Source organism: Sus scrofa, chromosome 4 (assembly GCF_000003025.6).
Source record: "Sus scrofa isolate TJ Tabasco breed Duroc chromosome 4, Sscrofa11.1, whole genome shotgun sequence".
NCBI lineage: Eukaryota > Metazoa > Chordata > Mammalia > Artiodactyla > Suidae > Sus > Sus scrofa.
Genome location: NC_010446.5, coordinates 74,093,503 through 74,115,871, shown reverse-complemented (window position 1 = coordinate 74,115,871; position 22,369 = coordinate 74,093,503). Strand labels below are relative to the sequence as shown.

The 22,369-nt window shown below is 40.6% G+C and overlaps 1 protein-coding gene across 4 annotated transcripts in view; it reads right to left on the bottom strand.

The window, feature by feature from the left end:
- The window catches only part of TOX (thymocyte selection associated high mobility group box), a 305,173-nt gene continuing 283,323 nt past the window's right edge, over positions 520 to 22,369 (bottom strand). For all 4 annotated transcript variants that reach the window (XM_021089342.1, XM_021089343.1, XM_021089344.1 and 1 more), the window contains 3 exons: positions 12,896 to 13,285; positions 6,234 to 6,385; positions 520 to 5,900 (listed from right to left, as the gene is read on the bottom strand). In XM_021089342.1, coding sequence (XP_020945001.1) covers positions 5,864 to 5,900; positions 6,234 to 6,385; positions 12,896 to 13,285 — 579 coding nt within the window. In that variant the 3' untranslated portion in view covers positions 520 to 5,863. The remainder of the gene's footprint in view (positions 5,901 to 6,233; positions 6,386 to 12,895; positions 13,286 to 22,369) is intronic.

Sequence of the window (22,369 nt, the reverse complement as noted above, 5' to 3'; positions counted from 1 at the left end):
CTCTTATCAGCTAAGCCATCGGCCACGGGTGACATTTCAGCGTTCAGAAGCTCCCCACCCCCACCTCAAAAAAAAAAAAAAAAAAACAAAACACACACATACACACACACAAAAGTGACAGGAGGAGAAAAAGGCTCATTTGGCAATAGTTTGCTCTTGCTTTTTGGCCTGGAGAAAGACATTCAAAGTGGTAGAAGATTGTTTAGTAACAGCTGGCGAGCACCAGGGTGTGAGGCTGATTTTCAGATATGACAGGCACTTACAGGAATGCTGCCAGACACAGCTGTTTAAAAGCCTTAATAAACAGCAAGTCAATACTAATCTTTGCCAAATTAATCTTTTCCCTGACAGCCCATCAGAGCAATTATGTTTAGGCTCATTGTAAACACACAATTGTCAAACAGGGATGTTGCAGCCTTTAAAATACTGTAGTTTGGTTCCGTCTCTCTTTAGCAAGATTTTTTTTTCTTTCTTTCTGATGTAGAATTATAAGTCTTTCCATTTTATTTCTAGTCTCTGTTTTTTTTTTTTTTTTTTTTTTTTTCCTGGCCTCATGTCAGTGCGAATGAAATTTCACTTTCAAACGTCTTTGCTAGCAAGCTGTTAATAAAATGTGAGATGACGACTGTTGTGGATGCGTGCTGGTGCCTTCTGCTAATAAGGCAGGACTCAGACCAGTGTTGACATCTACCAGGTCATCTACCAGGTGGTCCCCAGGTCCTGGAGCAAGAACTTCATCTTCACCTTCTATCTTCTACAATGTAATCTGATTCTGGATACAAAGGACAAGATGATGGCTGAGTAAGAAAAGAGAAAACAGAGTCTCACGTCTCTGTGGACACAGGTGTTTCGGAACATGTGTTGGGAAGGTGCTCACCCCTCCGGCCATTCCCCCCCTTCCTCCTTTGAGACCCTGAGGTCAGACGACCCCCCCTGCCCTTTCTACCAGCAATAGTCTTACGTAGGGATTTGGAAGCTCGTCTGTTAGAGAAGGCGCTTCCACGTTGGGACCCGGCTCCAAATACACCTAGAAATCCTCCATTGAGCATCATTTAAAAAAGGCCCATTTCTCTTTATCCTGGTGTCATTGAAGTAGAGCCCGGGACATAGGGCCTTTTATTTGTTTCATCAAGTCATACTGGCACTTGGTAATTAGAAAAACAACCCAGCATCCTGTTCATCAATGTTTTAATTTAGCCTTCTATAAACTTGGCTCCTGAAATTTCTCTCCGCGCTCAACACTCCTACTTGTCTGACACCTTTTTTCTCCTTGGCTTCTCATTTGCTCAATGTGACTAGTGTATGTTCCATCTTTTACTTTTGTAACTAGAAACTCTTGTTCAATTATGTAGCCCAAAAGAATCCGGCATAACTCATTCTGAAATTCTTTCTTTTAGTCTTTCTGTAATCTTAGGTTTCTTCATGAAACATTTCCATTCTTCTTCACCTCCCAATGGTTGTCTGCAATATTTAATTGCCTTTGATGTTTAAAGAGCTTTTGAATGAACAAAAAAGCATCACAGAATTGCTGTTGATATGAATATGATATTCTACAGATCAATGCATTTATTATGCACCTACTATATGCTGTGACATTCCAAGTTGCTTTGGAGGTAAAGAAATTATTCTGCTTTACGGAAACAGATTTGTACTGTTGGGTGACCCCACATAAATTCATCCAATAGGTGATTCAGGGTAGTAAATGTTGGGGGTTAAACTTACGATGTGAGTTCTTGCCTTGCCATTATTTCAGTGTTCAATGATCAGCAAAAGAGGAGAATTTCTCTGTGTGTCTATAGTTACCTTAAAACAGGAGTTATGAATGGAATAAGGAAATGCAGATCAAATCCCCCTCAACAAATAAACATTAAGAGACTGTCTATGTGCAACAAAAACTTTCATGTTTCAGCAGATAATCTGTTTATTAAAAATTTCCACATAATTCTTTTTTTTTTTTTTTGCTTTTTAAGGTCAAACCTGCAGCATATGGAGGTTCCCAGGCTAGGGGTCCAGCTGCTGGCCTACACCACAGCCACAGCCACGCCAGATCAGAGCTGTGTCTTCGACCTACACCACAGCTGACGGCAATGCTGGATCCTTAACCCACTGAGCGAGGCCGGGGATGGAACCGCAACCTCGTGGTTCTTTGTTGGATTCGCTTCTGCTGTCCCACTATGGGAACTCCTCCACATACATTTTGTTTTTCTATGACAAAGAAATAGGATGTTTATTGGGGTTTCCTGGATTTTGGTAATTTAAAATACCCTCTGTTTAACAGAATGTAGCTTTCTGGAACTGATTGGAAGTGAGGTACCTTGTAAACAAACATAGCTGATTACTTCCTTGAGTGTTTTCTCTTCGGGCTTTGTAAAGAACTTCTAATTCCATTTGAAATTACATTGATGCTCTGGCCCAAATCTCAATGTCTCACTGTTCCATATTAGGTGGAACCATATAAACTTGCCATTTTTGTAGGTAAAAGGGTCCTAGATAGGCAATTTCCGACGGCTCAATTGAATTACCTTTCAAACGTGTGGGACGTCTTTTGCAAAAGGCAAGAAGTCCACAGGAAAGATAAATTGGCTGTTGATGTGCTTACTTTAATTCTGAATTTATACATTTAAAAAATTTCTTGGCATTCCTGTTGTGGCTCAGTGGTATCCATGAGGACGCAGGTCCAAGCCCTGACCTCGCTCCGTGGGTTAAGGATCAGAGTTGCCATGGCTGTGGTGTAGGCCAGCAGCATAGCTCAGATTCAACCCCTAAGCCTGGGAACTTCCATGTGACGCGGGTGTGGCTCCAGAAAAAAAGATTAAAAAAAAGTCTTAGTAATGAATGTGAGTCAGGACACACAGTTCTTTGCTGCCATGACCGCTGATGGAGGACTCATGTCTCATTCAGAAGGAGTTCCTGCCCTTTAAGGCAACAAGGGGAAAACATCACAGAGACCAGTCTTCATCCTTGGCTATATGCGCCAATTTGATTAACTCGAAGTCATTATTTGACTGATTTTCTATTGTCAACTCATTCACATTAGAATGGGAATTTGGGATTTTGAATATGATACGTTCTTGCATATGCTGGAGAGAGAACTCAACCTTCTCCTAGCCGCTGTCATGTGGTTTTTCCTTTTTCTTTTCTAATAAGTTATAATTTTGATTTTGGTGTGTCGGGAAAGATATTCCATGCTCGGTATTGTTGCCGAATCTCCCAGAATGCCTTTGTCGGAGGGCTCAGAATCCTGCCCAGGGCTACTCAGCGGGGAACTTGCTACACCGTGGCCGTTCCTTAGCGTTACAAGCGACGAGCTGCGGGCCCAGGCTGGATTCTGGCTTCCTTACAAGTGGAGGATTTCTCTAGTAACACCTGCCAGAGGGCATTCTCAGTTTTTCCGGGAAGGAAGGCCAGTGGCTGGGGTAGCCGTTCACCCCTTCTGTGCCAGATCACTTCTGCCGGGAAATTTATTTGGGATCGCTCATCTCGCTGGGTCTGTCTTTCAGAGACGGATGGATATCCAAATAGAACACGGTTGCACATGGTGAGAATTTTTGTTTACGATGTATTTTCTTTTATTTACATTTATTTTTTTTTTAAACTGTTTTTGGTATCAAGTTTCAACACTCTCCCTACCCTGGTTGCACACCTGCTCTAGAAAAACTGTAAACAACATTGTACTTTCCTGTACAACCCACCTGTCAAAGTCAAAGCTGGCTGTTCTCATCCCAGTAATTACCTTCTCCATTTAGACTTAACACAAGTGAAAATGGTACTTTATCATAATATAATAAATAAAAGACATTAGGTAATTAGTAGTGCTGGTATATTTCTAAAATACTAAACAGACAAACAATAAACTGTGAACTTAATCACATGAGTTCTTATACAGTTTCAAGACAGGAAAATTAGAGCTCTCAGCTACAGTCATTTTAATAATCACATCGGATCTGCATTATTTATTAGTTATTACATGCTTAACTGATTCAAGGTTGTACAATGCCTAAAATCATTCCAAAGCAAGCATACCTTTTGTCTTTTTAATTCTGACTGGATTATACAATGCATATATTTGTATTTAGTTAAATTGCTAAGCTTATTTCACACATTCCATGAAAGAGACATCAGCCATTCTCTGATTTCCAACCAGGCTAGCTTTCTGATATAACTCCCTGTAAGGAAGTGATCTGCTCTTTTTGATGTAAAAGCTATGCCTACCTTCAGCCAGATAATCAATGTTTTGGTTCTTTAGCAAATCTCTAGTACCATCAGAATTCTCTTGGAGACCTAGGAATTCTGGAAAGAGAGTAGTTTGTAGAGGCAGAGAGGACAGCATGAACCTCGATTTCTATCAACAGCTTGTCAATGGGGGATTCTTCCCCTCCTTCTTTGCTGTCTGGTTACTCACCTTTCATTTCAGAAACACCCTTGACAGTTCACTTCCCCTTCTCTTCCTCCCACCCCTGGTTTAATTAATTCCTAAATGTTTTCTGCGTTTTGTGAAAAGCGTGCAGCCTGAGGAATTTTGATTGACTTGACTTTAAATTTTTCTTTGGGGGGGAGGGACTTTACAGAATTGACTGAAACCAGCTGAGAACCAAGAAGCCGCCTTTTTCTTTCCGATGGAGCACCCATCTGTTTAGTCTTGGAGCCTGTGCAACTTTTAGGGCAATTCTCTGCTCTATTGTACGAAGAAAGAAAGTTCTTAAATATCACAGGTTTTCGTCTGCGTTAAGTTGTAGAAATAAGGGTTGCTGACTTTAATTTGCTGCTAAAATGAAAAGTAGGTTTGGCTTTAGTCACTGTAAAAACTAAATATTAAAGTATTCACACCAAGCGTGAATTTTTTTTTTTGCCAGCAAAAATTAAAACATCAAAGAAATCTCTTTCAAATACTAACAAATTTACTTACAAACACCTATATTTATTATTTCATAAATAGGCGCAACAGATTCCATAAAAAAAGATTAAATACAGACACAGTATGAAGAAACCATAATACAGAGCTGTATGTAAAGGTTATAATTTAGCTGTTTCCAATCTGTTTCTGCATCTAATAAAATACCAGGTAAGCATTTGGCAGTTTTATACATAAAAGGACTTAAATGACAATTACTAACCATTACACAAAAAGTGATACAAAAAAGCAATTTTTCTGCAGTACAAAATAAACGTGTTTGCGCTTCCCTTCATACTAGTTTCTTTTTGTCTGATCAATGAGACAAAGCCAATTTGTTTTTAAATTAAAATCATTTGGGAATACTTTTTTTTTCCAAATATTTTGAAAATATAGAACTATTAGTCAGTTGTTTTAAAAATGAAGTAAAAATATGAATGTTTGCCAATTTAACCCCTATTGTGAAATCAATAAACTGGAATGAGCCAGTTTCAAATCACAATTTAGCTACAAAAACATTCACATTTTATACTCTAGGAGAGTGTGACATAGATGCTATTTACAAACTTGCTATGACTGCTACATCAAGCCATTTAAAAAGTCTTTAGTAGTTTTATATAAACACCCATTATGAAAACCAATGGAAAATCCAGGACTTTTATCCGAGACATCTACAGTTGCTAAGGCAGTTACTATAGCGCAGCACTTCACAGCAAAAAACCAACATAAAATCTGAATGGTCCAGATTGCCTTCAGGGAAGAAGAAAAACAATGTCCATAAAGGATTAAAAAAATAATAAAGAAGCATGACTATTTCTTCCAGAGTGGGTGACCCACAAGCTCAAATGGTCCTAAGTGCTTAGCAACTTGCATTTTTCTAAGAAAATGGAGAACTGCCTTGACTGTACAAAGTAACCCACGGTGAAAAGACTTCCCTGAATTCCTCAGTGGAAAGAAGAGGTGTTCAGATTCTCAGGTAAGGTACAGTGCTTTGTCCCTCTGCATGCCCCTGTGTGAAGAGAAGACAGACAAAGGTGTCTTGTTAACAGACAGCCTGTGCTACAGGTGACCAGGGGGAATGAACCTGTCTGTTTGAGCCAGAGGGATGGAGTTGGGCACTGAGAAAGTTCACAATAAAAGCGAACAGGACATAAAGGCGTTTATTCTTGGAATGGCTGGAAGGCTGCTTAAAAATCTCTGCTTTCACAAACATGGGCCCATTCCAGATTATCTTTTGTAAAGAAGGAAGAAACGAGGGATCTTTCTATCCACCCTGGAGCAGACCGCGACATGCATGCTATGAGAGGTGTCTGCCACCAGGTGGCGACAGCCAGCCGCTTACCCACTACTGCAGTAGTCGTTACTCCAGTCCACTGGCTGGGCAGGAGGATTTCTGCACCCAGAACGCACATACTCCATGGCCTGGGTGACCACTTGTGCAGCTGTAGATGTAGGATTGATTATGGTCTGGTAGTCAGGTTGAAGATTAAATCCCTGAAAGGGAAAGCAAGTCCACAAATAAGAATCAAAGTATCTTTTTCAGGAGAAAAACACCTAAATATTAATCCATTGTTTGCAAACACTACTGCCTGTGCCCCTGCAAGGGCAAGCTTTCCCCGGGACCCAGACAACTTAAAACAGAAGTAAAAGAAGTGCCTGCACCCCATTCTTCTTACCTTTCCTTCATTTAATCATGTGTTAGAAACCTTGAATTATACTCTTGAGCAGATAAATTGAATTGAGAAACAATTTAAAATTTAGAAAAGCTAACTCAATCAAAACAAAGGGGAAAGGCCCTAAACCCCTCAAAGTTTATGTTTTCTATTAAACCTAAGGATGTATTAATAGTTAATCCCCAGAATATGCAACAGAATCTTTTTTGAAGGATTCAGGCAGCAGGTGGCTGAGTGTTTTATTAGACTACACCTATTCACATATTGTTCTCAAAACCCTTTTTCTTCATTCAGTCACAAAGGGACCATCTGCTTCTTCTTTTATTTGTACTTTTTTCTCAGCTAAAAATCTCAACTAAAGCTTTTTAACAGTTGTTGGACTAATACAGGGAAGGAGATTCAAAACAACTTGCCACTGGAAAACACAGAGAAGGAAAAGTCTAAGACAGAGTAAATATTTTTTAATTGAAAACTCTATTAACTGACAAATAATAATTAGACTTCAGGAAGATTCTTTAATATACTGGTATGGTGAAGTGTTGACTTTTAATCCTTGCAGAGGTATTAAACATTCGAGGATAGAATCCCTGAAATATATAGCTGTATCTGGTAAACAAAAAGCATTGTACGCTAAGATTTATTTTTAGCCTATCTGGTGAATTCAAGAGCAGCATAAGCAAGCTCTGCTGAAAATGACCAAAAAGCAACTTAATTAATCTCCTGGTTGTCCCCTTCTGTAGCAGATTTCATACATGGTTTTTAACCACCAAAAAAAATCAAGGGATTTAAAAAATGGAATCATTCTCTACCCGTAGGGAGCTTCTTTTGAAGGCATAATATTGCTGAGGTTTTACCTTTTTAAAAAAATTCAGGAGAATGATCAGAAGATTGATTTTTAACTAAGGAGATTTCCTTAGACTTTTATTCACTGAAGGGTACCTTGGGTAAAGACTCAAAGACATCTACTATCAAACGCCCTCAATGCTCAGTACTGGGTTTAAGATATTAACTTATTTTCCATTCAAATGATAAAGACTTCAAGCCAATGCCCGCCCAAACGCCCACCAAAGTTGTGCATAAAAGACAAAACATTGAATGTCTGGAAGTAAATCAATGAAAAATGGAGTATTTAGGAGTTTCCGCAGTGGCACAGTGGGTTAAGGATCTGGCATTGCCACAGCTGTGGTGTAGGTCACAGTTGAGGCTCGGATTCTGTCCTTGGTCCGGGAACTGCCATGTACCGTGGGTGAAGCCACAAAAATTAAATAAATTAATTTTAAAAAAGAAAAGTATTCAGCCAGCTTGGTTATCTGACCTCACACAGATTAGAAGGAATAGAATGTCTCCTGAGCTAGCAACTGGTGTGTGGGAGGTTAAGTTTGTTTGCGCAGACACCACCTGCAGCTCAAGCCATAAATGTTCTCCAGAATAGGGAGGGACCAGCGAGGGGAATATAACCAGATGTTCGGTTCTCCTGTCCTTTCAGGCGGATGTTCTCTCCTCCTGCCCACCCTCAACCTCTCATGCAAGGAATTTCATTTGCTTCAGTGAACTGTACTCATGTCATCAGGGTCCCATGTCCCATGGAGTGTCTCGACCTCTTTCCCTAGTATCTCCTGTGATGCTGTGTGATGGAGGGGAGCCTTGGGCTGACTTTTACTTCAGCCCCATCACCAGGGCTGCCCCGCGATGGTGAGCATTTGCCTTGCTTACTAGACAGTCTCAGCAGTAGTTGCTCAATAAATCATGTTTTCCAAAAAATACAATTTACTACTAACTATTTGATATTACTCTTGGAAAGGCTCGGGGAGTAAAAGTGTCTGAACGCTGAGGCTTTCTTATCTTGTAAAAGTTCTCCATACTGGATTTTTGCACAGTTGACAAAATGTACGCTAAAGTAAAGAAGTCTCAAAAATAGAGTAGTTGAAAATAACTTGCATTGGTTGAAGGTATGGAAACATATGAGACAGCAAAAAATAAATAAAAACAAATCAATATGCTTCCACTCAACCCCAAGTAATCAAACAACAGAAATAACTTTTTTTTTTTTTTTTTTAATCCAATGAACATGATCCCTTAAGCTCGGGGGAGAAAATATCAGGAGACATTAACTTTTAAGTGATCAATTTAAGATTAAATGGGTAAATTCAGTTTATAAAACCAAAATTATGTGTTATTTACAAAATTTAAAGACTTAAAATTCAGCTAACTTCAGGGCCTAAATTTAAGATCACTAACATTAAAACAACCACACACCAAGAAAAAAACAAGCAAAGCCTGAAGAACATTATCTTACTTGCTTTCGATTTAGGGAAATGAAACGTTCTTCCGAAGATTAAGAGATGCTGACGTCAATCCCAGAACTAAGGACATTTTTATTATTGATGTAAATATAAAACAACAGCGATGATAAAAATTTTTGAAAAAAGTTTGCGTAGCAGTCTAATTAAACAGACTGAATATTTTGCATTTTAATGCTCAAGAGAAAAATCACCAACTGTTTTGTAGCATGCCTGGAATTTTAAATTTCATTTTCTGGTGCCAGCTTGAAATAAAAATAGGAAACATGATAAAGATTAATTTGATGTCAGAAGGGACATTTGCTCTTTAATTAGATTTCTGTAGCCCTAGTAGTTTTGTTGTGCTACGACAGCAAGTCCTAAAAAAGCCTGCAGCACAACCAAACAGTGATCCTCATATTCACACTTTACTGGGAACTAATTTCATTTCCTGCCTGTCTGGAGAGGTATTTTCAACAGGCATCAATGTTTTTGTCTTCACAACTGATTTATTCATCAATCTCAATGTGATTTTTTTTAAACCTTTAAATTACACCCAAATCCTAAAGCAGCTGTTTATTACACAAGGAAATTGAAAATCTGTCTGTGTGATATCATACAAAGATTTTTTTCTTAATGTTATAAAGGAAGTTGACAGATATTAATGATTTTTTTTCTCTTGACCTCATTCGAAAAAATAGTGAACAGAAAAAAAAGGAAGAAAACTGGACCAACCCCTCTGCCCAGGCCCATGGGTTTAGCGTATAAAAATATTATTCTGGAAAAAAATAAAACAATTTCTCCTGGTGGACTACACAATTATTTTTTGCAGGATATATTCATTTTCAAAAGGATAATAAAATAGTAATACTGAAGTAATACTGAAATATGAAACATTATTTTAAAAATACAGTACCACTTAACTTTCTCTTTCTTTTTTCCTTTGTGTGTGTGTGTGTGTTTGAAAATGGGAACGTGGCCTCCGTACCCAGGAAGCTATATTTTCAGCATAAAGAAGATGGATCAGACAGGTGCAATTTTATCCAACAGCTCTACAACCACGGGCTAGACCCATTTCGATGACATGAACACTGGCCCCACCGACTGCTGTGACTGTAACAAACTGAGGGACATGGAGGGGGAATAGACTCTCCAATTCTGATTTTAGGATTATCAACTCCTTGGGGCTTCCCGTCCCCTTCACCTGGAGGATCCTACTCCAGGGGCCTACCCACAAATCTGACCTCACTGCCCATCACTCCCGAACTCACCATGCTCCCCACTGGCCTCCTTTCCATGTCCTGGACAAGCCACGCTCCTCCCCGGTTTGGTCCTCCTGCTGGTCCCTTTTCCTGGCTACTGCTCTCTGCTGGTATAACTCCCCGCCCCTTCTCACCTTCTGACTCCTAAAGGCTGCCTCCTCTCTTCAGCCTTCTGCTCTCCACAGAGGCCTTCTTTACCCATCTCAGTGAAAGACCTGCTCTTCCCCTACACATCCTGCAGTGTGTCCCCCTGTTTCACTCACTTCCCTCACAGGATCCTAATAACTTGTCTGTTTAATATATTTCCACCTGCTACCCCCTAACTCTGATGTGAGCTCCAGGGGTGCAGAACTCAGTCAATTTCCAGAGCCTGGACAGTGCCTGGCACATGCTAGGGGTTCAATTAATCTTTTTTAAATAAATGAAAAAATTTCAAACTTCTAAGAATTTGAGATTCTACAGACTAGCCTGTAATTTCTCCTCATATTTAAACCTGTACTTAATTCTTCTTGGCTTATTTGTTCATTCGTCCCTTCCACAGTTATTTCACTGACTACCGACCATGGTCAAGGCCTCATTAAGAGGACTTCCGTCACTGTAGTCTCTGCAGCTGTATTTACTCTCCACTTCAGGATCATGCCATTTTGTCTTCTATTATTAATGTAACTGAAATCAGGGCCTACAGTTTCAATAAGAACATTTTCTGAGATACACTAATAGAGCTGACTTCAAGATTGATGAATAACTCGTCCAATGTAATCTGTTCTATTTTTTCCTATTCGGTTAAGATTCTCCATGGAAGGACAAGTCTCCTGAGTTTCCACATGTGGCCTTAGGTCATTGTGAAATGTCTGAAAACCGTGCAGGGTCAGAGCCAGCTCATCTGAGTGTGAGCACACAGGAAACTGGACTGACTCTGAGCAGATGGATGAGGAAAAGCTGTCCTCTCCACAGAGCTTGGGCCCTCAACCAGGTGAGGGGACAGGTCTTCTGCACACTTGTCTCCAAGAAGAAGGAGCCCCTCACTACAGCTCTGTGAGCAAAACCCAGGCCCTGAGCTAGCCGCCACCCTCGGGCAGGAGTCAACCCACACAACTGAAGGGCGAGTCTCTCAAACTACATATTCTTTACTCAAACTCTACTGGATCATTAAAGCGCCAGGACACCCAAGAGTGTCCTGATGAAAGATGTCTGATGAAAGGCATCACTAAGAATCCTATAATATGCATATCACCTGCTGGTCACAAACACCACTGCAGACAAGGCAAGCTTTCCACCTTCCTCCCCAGTGAGTCGACAGCTAGCCTGCTGAACAGCTGAGTAAGTCGTCTGAGCTTTATCAACATCCTTGGCTTAGGGACCAAAGAAGATTTCAGTAAAGAGAGGAGTCCTCTGCTCTCCACAACCACTTAATCTCAGGACTAACTAGGATTTAAAGACCCTCCCAATTCTTAGGAGAAACTGATAGGAATCTACAAGAACGTTTAAGCGTGAGGGGCAGCAGGCCAAGTGTTTAAGAATAGAGGTTCTGAGGAGTTCCCTGGTGGCCTAGTAGTTAAGGATCCAGCTCTGACACTGCTGAACTTCTGCATGCAGCCAAAAAAAAAAAAAAAAAAAAAAAAAAAAAAAAATTCAGGCTCTGATTTCTGAAAAAGCTAGGCTGGAATTCCAGCTAGGACCTTAGAGGCACTTAACTCTGCCGAGCTTGTGTCTCCTCACCTGTGAAATGAAGGCAACATCAGGACCTGCACTGTAAATGTTCTGAAATTAAAGATGAGGTAAGGTAGTGTATTAAGATTTGTTACTGTCACCTCTTGGCAATCCTGTATATAATTATAATAATAACAATGAATTTGGGACTACGGATATTTGATTCCTATTTCTGCCTCCCCTCCAGTCCACCATGGCCAACTATACACTTGAATTTCAGGGGGCTTGATATCACTCCTATAGGAAGGCTATGTTTGCATATTGAATTTTAGCTCTAGGAACAGCAGAGTAACTGAATTATAAAGTGATAGATTAGGTTGATACCTTGATCTATTTTTTAAAACAAGTTTTTAGAATTTTTAAAATGTTTTATGTTCAGCCTCCTTTATAGCATTTACTTCTTACTCTCAGATTTTAAAATAACACCAAAATCCAAAAGGAAAACTTGATTTCAAAGAAAAGTTAAGCTAAGATTACACATCATGGTTGGGGGGGCAAAGAGGGAAGCTTCCAAGCTTCCTGTGTTTCCTAATCTATGTAGAAGCCAGATATCCATTTTTAAATAAGATTGATTAAAATTTTCATTTTTTAGGACTCTAAAGGTTGCACTAAATTTGATATTTCTGATCAGAGGCAGTGGGCCTGATTTTTTTTTTTTCATTTTGCAGTATTTCTTAGGCTCAACAGGCATATAAATCAAGCCTTTCTCATTTCCGAACAATATTTTTCAAAAAACGTAGAATTCTCAACCCCAAAGAGATCTTCAGTAGCTGTGGCAACTCAAAATAACAAATGCACTTTAACCAGAAGCAGAAACCAAGAAGAGTGAAAGTTTTTGAAGCAAAATAGGTACCAGGGGAAAGACAGTGGGGGTTATGAAAAGCAGAAGCTATTATGATCAGCCGGGGCTGCCCAACTCACCACCTGTGAAGGATGCTTCCAGAAAGCACATATTTATTTGTTGAACAGCTTCAGTCCTCTCTCCACTTAAATGGAAGGATGGCAAACACAGACCCCCCACCCCTGCTGGATGGACAGACCCCCCTAGCAGTTCTGAAGGGGCATCAGTGTGGCACGTACCTGCTGCACTGTGGGGGAGTGTAAGGCGGGCTGGACCTGCATGGGCAGCTGGCTCCCGAGGGGCTGCTGCATGCTGAGTGGCTGGTGCTGCTGCACGCTGAGATGCTGGTGCAGAGGCGGGCTGATCTGGAGCGGGGGAGGAGGGGACACGGCCATGTTTGCTATAGAGACAGTCACTGGCATTTGGTTATTGGCCTTGGGGGCTATGCTCCTGGGGAGACTGGGGTGCATGGCGGTTAGGTGGGGGTTCATTCCTGGTTGTTGGTGATAGTGAGAGCTTAGGTACAGAGCTGAGTGGGCCTGGCTGGGCCCAGGGAACACTGATGGTGGCTTGGAATTGATCAGCTGCGGAGGCTGAGATGTCTTCACGTCGACAGGCTCGCTGTAGCTCTGCGGAGAACAAACAAGAGCAAGGTTAAGTGATGGACACACGTGCGTTGCTTCCCCTTAGCAAGATGCTCTGTGAGTTCACTTGTGAAGCCACACCAGTCACCCTTCCTGACTCTCAAGAACTCCCCCATCATCATTTGCCATGCGACTCAAAGCCTGAGCTTATTCTACCTCTTTCATGAAATTGAAAACAATGCATGATGAGAATTTTTTTTCTTTGTTTTAAGTGCTGAGCTCTAATTTGATGACCTTTCTTATCATCCAAAGAAAGATCAAAGGATGCAGGGTGGGGTGGATGCCATCCACATGCCCTAAGAGGAATTACTGGTGTGGTTCACGGTGACAGCAACTCAGTTCTGGAGTTCTTCTATCGATTGTATGTTTAGTTCTTTAATTTTCCTTTTTATATTCTCATAGAGCCTTGGCATAGATGTTTGCACAAAGAAAACAAAGCTGGTTGATGGAACTGGATAAGGATGAAAAGAGTTCGGAAATACCTTTCTGAAGTTATGTAAAACCACATTAATAGATCCTCAAAGTAATGATAGAACTCATTTCGATATTTTAAAAAGAAGTTGGTGATGAATTGTCCTCAATAATGAACTGGATAAAAATAACCCCCTCTTAGAAATTTTAGACTCCACCATAAATTAATATAATTTTGCCCTAACTTTTTTCACACCTTCATATGGCCATTTCTGAATAATCTTTAAATTGACTTAAAAACTAGACATTTCAGTGGAAGCTGGAAAGTGTCAAGAATGAACCCTGAGGCATTTCTTCTTGGGCATGAACCTGCCCCAGACTTTTGCTGAGAGGAAGAGGCTGGTAAACAAATGATGAAAAGTGAAACCAGCTGGAGAGAGCAAATGCTACAATGTCTTTCTGGAGAGGAAAGTCACTTGGTTCAAAAGAAGGCCTTGAGGATTCTATGAGCCCTCAGCCTGTGCCTTGATGCCACGCTCCTTCTGTGAATAAGTCAACATGAGCTTCCTGTGACCCAGCTCTGCACGGCCTTCCTGGGCTCTCCTGCTCGGTCTCTGTGCAGTACCGTTTATTACCACCTGAAACCCCACCTGGGAACTTCATTTCACAAGCCAGCCTGTGGCATTGCCAGCAAGGCAACCCATTTCCTCCCAACAATGTAGGAGCACTGAATAGAAGCCACAGTGAGGAGGGTGCTGCCTGTGGCGGCCAGGCTGGGATGGAGGGGCTTGTGGCCTCACAAAACCTCTCAATAGAAAGGACACAAGTGACATCTGTAAAAATAGCCACACCATGGAGGTCCTGTGAGACTCTGATTCCTCCATGCAGAGAAGATAGTAAGGTGAACCCCAAAGAATTCAAGGTTCTCCAAAGAATCCTCTCCTTTTAATATTTTTCTCTGTGCCCCTGTTGATGTAACTTTTCTGAAATAGGAAGAGACACTGAGACCTCCATCTTCTGCATTAACATGAAAAACATCCAAAATTGTTTACAAAAATTTTCAAGGGAAGGCTTTAGACCAAAGAAGCTTTATTATTAAATGTTGTGCCTAAAAGATGCTTTCTATTAAAAAAAACTGGGGCGTTTCCGTCGTGGCGCAGTGGTTAACAAATCCGACTAGGAACCATGAGGTTGTGGGTTTGGTCCCTGCCCTTGCTCAGTGGCTTAACGATCCGGCGTTGCTGTGAGCTGTGGCGTAGGTTGCAGACGCGGCTCGGATCCCTCGTTGCTGTGGCTCTGGCGTAGGCTGGTGGCTACAGCTCCGATTGGACCCCTAGCCTGGGAACCTCCATATGCCGCGGGAGCGGCTCAAGAAATAGCAAAAAGACATAAAAAAAAAAAAAAAAAAAAAACAAAAAAAAACTGAAGTCAGTTTTCCTTTTTGCTTCCATTTAAAAATTCTCATTGTTGAGACACCAACATCAATTCTATCACTTAGACATGGAATCTAAAAAAAGGACATAATGAACTTCTTTGCAGAAGAGACACTGACTCACACACTTGAAAAACTTATGGTTTCTAAAGGAGAAGGCTGGGGGGTGGGTGGATGCACTGAGGGTTTGGGGTGGAAATGCTATAAAATTTGGTTGTGATGATTGTTGTACAACTATAAATTCATTGAGTAATAAAATAAAGTGATAAAATTCATTGAGTAATTAAAAAAATAAAGCAGCATAAAGCTGGGTTAAAAAAATAAAAATTCTCATTGTTGATTTGTGGAGTGGTGAACAATTCAAGGAAAAGGTCAAATGTGTTAACTCAGGCTGTGTAAACAGTGACTAGTTTACCTCAGAATAACATGTACTGAAGTGATAGGCCTCTAAAATTATTCCAAAAACCAAAAAACCAGGTTTCCATGATAAAATATGTGTGGGAAGAGCTCTGAGCCATATCAAGTGAAGAGGGTGCCTATCTTGTGGGACTTGTCAGAGCCTTCAGTATGCTAATGTACACTGCGAATCTCCAAGGAAATGTCACAGAAGTCTTTCCTCATCGAGTTATTCCACTGGCATAGTCGTCTGCAGAAAACACTGGCTCAGAAGAAGAATAAATTACACATGCATAAAGTGACAAATAGAACACACGTTTCAATTTCAATTGTCATAGTTCTTGCCTCAAATAAATTAATTTGTATTGCCCCAAACTGCATATTTAAATTACATTTATCCTTTGTGTTTCATGTTTATTGGAATACTATCTGCAGAGGGAATTTCGTATTCTAGGCCAAGGATACCGACACCACTTCCTGAAGGAATTAGGAAGTTGGTAACTTCTAGCTTAACCTGGAAGAGCTAAGGCATAGACCAATTAAAGCAATTCAAAATAAACCACGAACCAAATTCTCCTTGTACAATATAGTAACATGTGGTCCACCATACAGGTAGATAGCAGATGCAGAGACAGATTTACAAACAGACAGACACACAGAATAGATAGCAACCTACTTGAGACACTTTATTGCTAACCCTGAGAAGACTCCTTCCTCATGGTAATTAAACACAAAACATCTTAGTATCCAGCCATTTGCTTGTCATTTGTCTTCTCCATTCTAAAGCATGTAGAGATCAGTACTACTAAAGCCATTTTTTTTTTTTTTTGGTCTTTTTAGGGCCACACCTGGAGCACATGGAGGTTCCCAGGCTAGGGGTCTAATTGGAGCTGTAGTTGCCAGCCTATACCGCAGCCACAGCAATGCAGGATCTGAGCCATGTCTGCAACCTACACCACAGCAACCCTGGATCCTTAACCCACTGATCGAGGCCAGGGATCGAACCGGCATCCTCATGGATACTAGTCAGATTTGTTTCCACTGAGCCATGATGGAAACTTCTAAAGCTATTTTGAAACAGTAGTAGCTTTCAATCACTGGAAGGACTATAGACAAAGTCATATTAAATGGATTTCCAAAACTAAGGATTTAGACAACACTTAAACATAATATTTAACATAGGGAGAAAGAATTGGGGGAAGACACATGTTTTCTCAATACTTTTGAAATTGTTGAATATGACGAGATACATCTTGGAAACAGCCTAAATGTCCATCGACAGATAAATGGGTTAAAATGTGGTATAGACACACAATGGAATACTACTCAGCCACAAAAAGAACAAAATAATGCCATTTGCAGCAACATGGATGGAACTAGAGACTCTCATACTAAGCGAAGTAAGTCAGAAAGAGAAAGACAAACACCACGTGATATAATCTAATACATGGCACAAATGAATCTTTCCACAGAAAAGAAACTCATGGACTTGGAGAACAGACATGTCATTGCTAAGGGGGAGGGGGCGGGAGTGAGATGGACTGGGAGTCTGGGGTTAGTAGATGCAGACTATTGCCTTTGGAATGGATAAGCAATGAGATACTACTGTATAGCACTGGGAACTATATTGAGTCACTTACGATGGAGCATGATGGAGAACAATCTGAGAAAAAGAATGTGTGTGTGTGTGTGTGTGTGTGTGTATAATTGGGTCACTTTGCTGTACAGTAGAAAACTGACAGGACGGAGTTCCCATTGTGGTGCAGCGGGAACGAATCTGACTGGGAACCATGAGGTTCTGGGTTCAATCCCTGGCCTCACTCAGTGGGTTAAGGATCCAGTGTTGCCATGAGCTGTGGTTTAGGTTGCAGATGTGGCTCAGATCCTGCATTGCTGTGGCAGTGGGGCAGGGCCAGTAGCTGTAGCTCCATTCGACCCCTAACCTGGGAATCTCCACATGCCTTGGGAGCAGAAATGGAAATGGAAAAAATAAATCATTTAAAAAATGAAAATTATTTAAAAATAAATTAAAAATAAAAATCTTTTAAAAATAAAGAAAACAAAACAAAGGAGACAGGTTGGGGAGTGGAGGGATGGTATGGGGGCTTGGGATGGAAATGCTGTAAAATTGGATTGTGATGATCATTGTACAACTACAAATGTAATAAAATTGAGGATTTTTTTTTTTTTAAGATCCACTCATTTAGAGAAGGGAAAAACCCTGCTTCTAGCTTCGTTTTCTTTTTTTTTTTTCCTTTTACAGCTGTACATATGGAAGTTCCCAGGTCAAGGATCAAATCTAAGCCACAGCTAAAACCTATACTACTGTTGTGGCAATTCTGGATCCTTAATCCACTGGGCTGGGCTGGGGATTGAACCTGTGCCTCCACAGCGACCTGAGCCACTTCAGTCAGATCCTTAACTCAATGTACCACAGGAGAACTCTGAGCTTCACTTCTGATTAGTTCTTAATCAGACATACAACAGACCACCTATTAATTAAAAAGCTATTTTATTGTTTTGGAACATAGGCAGAACAAGTTCATTTTCCATAGCGAAGTGTCATGAATTCATAATCTGATTAAATGGAATATGAAGAAATCACAAGTTTAATATACTGTCACTGTCATTTTTTCCCCCAATTAAACTGTGAAAGCAAGGCTTCTATTTTGCAAATAATTATATTGCATATGAAGATCTCTATATCTTCCATTCAGAAACTAGAATTACTTTCTCATAAAGATTAAAGAATTTAAATTTGTTTCCAATTTCAAACACATTAACTGCTTTTCTTTAGTGGTGTGTTTTGTGTTGGTCACCTGACAAATGTGATCCTAGCAAAAAAAAAAAGTATACACAATTGAAAAATCAACCCTCGAATGTGACATTTTCATGGGATGAAGGTGTACCTGCTCTTGGTTTATTATGAGTTGAGTTCTATTTCCCGTTTTCTTCTGGAACCACTGATTCTAAAAGATGTTTTCTACAAGCAAAGTGGTGTGTGTGTGTGTGTGTGTGTGTGTGTGTGTGTAGCAACAGAGAACTTCTGGGTCTTTTCAGTCATCTTCTACAAAGGATATGAATCTATAAACACAAAGTTACTTCTTATTAATAAGCAAGCTGTTGATTGTCTGAGACAGTTTCAATGCCATTTACTTTGTATAATGAAGATAACCCTGCCTAGTGTATAAATTCTCCCTTTCTGGGATGATAAGTGCTATAAAAATGAAAGACTGACAAAGCAATCGCTACTTAAAATAGCAAAGTATAAACATAAGACATAACAGTAGAAGCAACAATATAAGAGTTGCTGAACCAAATAGGATTAATAGTCCATCTAATTTGATTCTTATTTCCAACACTGACCAATACTTGATACACTGGAAATTAAACAAAATTTATGCACCTACTCAAGTGTGCATTGTTACTTCTGGAAGGAAAATTCTTCGTGGTCCTTGCAGGTGATTAGCTTTCACCCTGAAGCATGAGATTTTATTATCTTTAAATCATGATCTGGGCTTACAGAGCTGCAAACTTTATGTTAACAGTCATAAAAATGACCCATCCTATTCTCAATTTCAGACTCAGTATTTGTCTCAATAGCTCTCCATGGCGTGAATTTTATAAGGTACTTTCATTCTGAAAAAAGTAATTTCTTTTGTTTCAAATTCACTATCTTTTAATTAAACCGAGAATTGTATTTTTTTTTTTTTTACAAACTGTTACAGCAACAGAGAGCTTTCACAATTTGCTTGATATTGTCCTATACTGTACATTAAAGAAACTTTGTTCTCTATACATTTTGGCATCCCAGCTCAAGGTAGAGACAAAATCTCATATTCGATGTGTGACCTTAAAGTCATGCATCTGACTACTTTTACTCAACACACCAGAACATAGTCGTCCAAATGCTGTCTCTTTCCAGGCTGGCACTTTGGAGGAGCTGAACGCTTACTTGGATGATGCTTTTACTTGACCGACCTGGGCGCTTCCCACGGGCTTCTTGTCCGCGTCCGCGCCTGTGGGGCACCGTTTTATGCATCCTCAGACAACTCTTTGTCTTTAGGCGGTGAATCTGATTTTTGGAAACAGCTAATAGTCACTTGAAGCCAAGTCTGTGGGTTGTATCTGGGTGATGTTTGGGGTAAAGAATGAGGTGTGAAAACAATGTAACAATTTGCTAACTTGACACATAAACTTTTGCTGAGTGAGGTTCTAAAAGAGGAGTTTTAAAAATCTTCTGAACTCTGGGAGCAGTAATAAAATAACTCTGCAGCCTCCAAGGTTCTCTGAAAGCAACACTCATTTGGGGAATATAAATTCTGGTCTATGTGGTAAAATGAAACTAGTTCCAACTGCTTTAAAGTTATACATTGTTTTCAACATAATAATTTCGTCTCAAGTCCAGGAATTCCTGAGTCTATGGAAAAACTGTATTTCCTTAAGCTTTAGTTAACAGCCCAAGCCCAAATAACCTTAAATAGTGTGTAAAACTGCTCCCATCAAGATTCTGTAGGCCTCACAATGGCAGAGATTCTGGTCCTCAGACTATTCTTAGTTTTCTTTGACTAGAGGCTCATGAAGACTGCTTCATTTAAGGAACACATGTAGGTGATTTTTAAAAACGTCTGGATAATTTCTTATCTTTATAAAAGAATATATCTATGAAGCAAATTTTTCTGATTTTAATGACACTTTCAAAATTCCTTTACATTAAAGCAGGCTTGCAGACTTTGAAAATATGATCCAGCTAAATCTTGAACCATACATAAAACTGTCTAGCTCTTTGCACCCCTATTAACACTTTAAAAATAAAATTGATAATAATGATACTTGCTGATGTTTATTAAGTGCTTTCCTGTGTTCAAGATCCTGAATCATGGAGTTTCTACAGATTTTCCTATTTTATTCTTGTGGAAACCCAATGACGTAGGGCCTATTATCTTCTCTGTATAACACATAATAAATCGAGACTTTAAATAGCTGAATAGTGTGCACAAAATCAAGCAGTTAGGAAGGGAGAAACCTGAACCCAGACCCACCCGTGCCAGGTACAGGGGATGCCTCTGCTCTGCTCTCTTGGTGTGACACTGGGGGTGCACTAGGGGTGCTTTAACTTTCCCCTTGGTGCTGTGGAGGCGCAGCTGTGGAGGACACCTTCAAGATCTTCTCCAAACCCTGTTTATAAACCTTTGCTTCCTGCTTTTACATTTCTCAATGAAAAGAAATGGTTTGCCTAAATAACCAAGTTTGGTAATGCCCCCTGTTTAGATGACCTTCCCCTGGGGTGCCTGGGTGTTTCTGCTCTTGGTTCTGGATTCAGAGAACATGGAGCGCAGGGAGTGACTGCCCTGTGCCCGGCGCCCACCTGTCTCCTCGCTTGGTCATGTCAACTCCACCTCCTCTGCAGTACTCTCTCCTGCCCTCCCCTTGCAGCTGCTTCTATGGCTCTTTCCTCTGAAATCTCTCCAATTCCCTCTTTCAATCGTGGAGCCTAAAACAAGATAGGTCAGTGATCCCAGGTCTATCCCAGGCTGTGTCTGCAGCCCCAGTGCTCCCTTTCTTGCCTCCTATGTGCATGGGTTTCTGTGGCAGAGAGGGCTGTGCCAGACGGGTTTGTCACTGGCTCCACGTGACCAGGTGACGCACCCGCACAGCTTTCCAAATGCTCTGTAGGCCCTAGCATCCACTGAGGGTCTCGGGTCAGCCTCTTGGGGGCGGGCGCCTCCCGCCCCCCACTCCTGGCCTCCCTCAAGCCAGAACAGCTGTACTCTTGGCTCTCAAACATGTAAGAAGGCACAGAATTTTACTGAGGATAACAAGAGATTGTAGCTCTAAAGATCTAAATACTGACAATCAGGGTAGAGAAAAGCCTGAGAGCTTTGGAACAAGAGAGCAAGGAGTCTTCCTCCCTCTGCCGAGACGAGCCTCTCAGATGCTCCGAGTCATTCAGTCTCTCTGTCTGGACTGGCTAGAGAATGGGGCCAAACCTTACTTTTCAGGGTGGTTGTGATGATGACTAGGAATAGACGTAAAGTGCCGAGCACAGCGTGCAACACACAGAAACTACTGGATAGTACGGTGCCATTTGTATTTGTGCTGTTACTGAAAAAATGCAGTGTCTAGCTGGGGCAAGTGTTGGTATTGCCACTGGGTACAATATTTACTACGACTGAGTTTTTTTTATTCTGGGTTGGTTTCAATTTTATTCAGGCCTGAAGTCACAGTAATTAATACGCTGGATTAGATGGCACAGAGTTTATTTAAGCTAAGATGTAATAACTGAAAGGAGAGAACATTGTTAATCCTATGACTCAGTCTCATACGTGGAACCAATGTTCACTGTTTCTATATTTTGATTATGTTCTGTAAGAAGCAGGTAATTTCAGAGCAGTCATAAGCAGTTAATTTTAGAGTATAGTTTCAAACTTCTCAAGGCGCATGAACTACTTTGGTCTGTGGGTTCATCTCTGGGCTCTCAGCACCGAGCCCTGGGCCCGACGTGGAGCAGGTATGGCTCAGCCCTGGCATGGCCTGGTGTGGAAGCAGCAAGAAATAATAGATTTGACTTGGACATAAATTAGTGAGGGGAAGAGCTTCTGGCCTAGGGAGAGGGCCTTACTGGATGAAATGAATACACCACATAGAAAGTTGGTACCCAAATATGTAGCTCTGGAGGAGTAAATCAAAAAGTACTTAGGAAAATGGACACAATGCTTTGGCTAATATAGTATTTCATTGACAAAAGTGACCTTCAGAAACAATCAACAAAACAAAAAGACAACTCGCGAAATGGGAGAAAGCATTTGTTTTTCTGTCTCTTTAGGGCC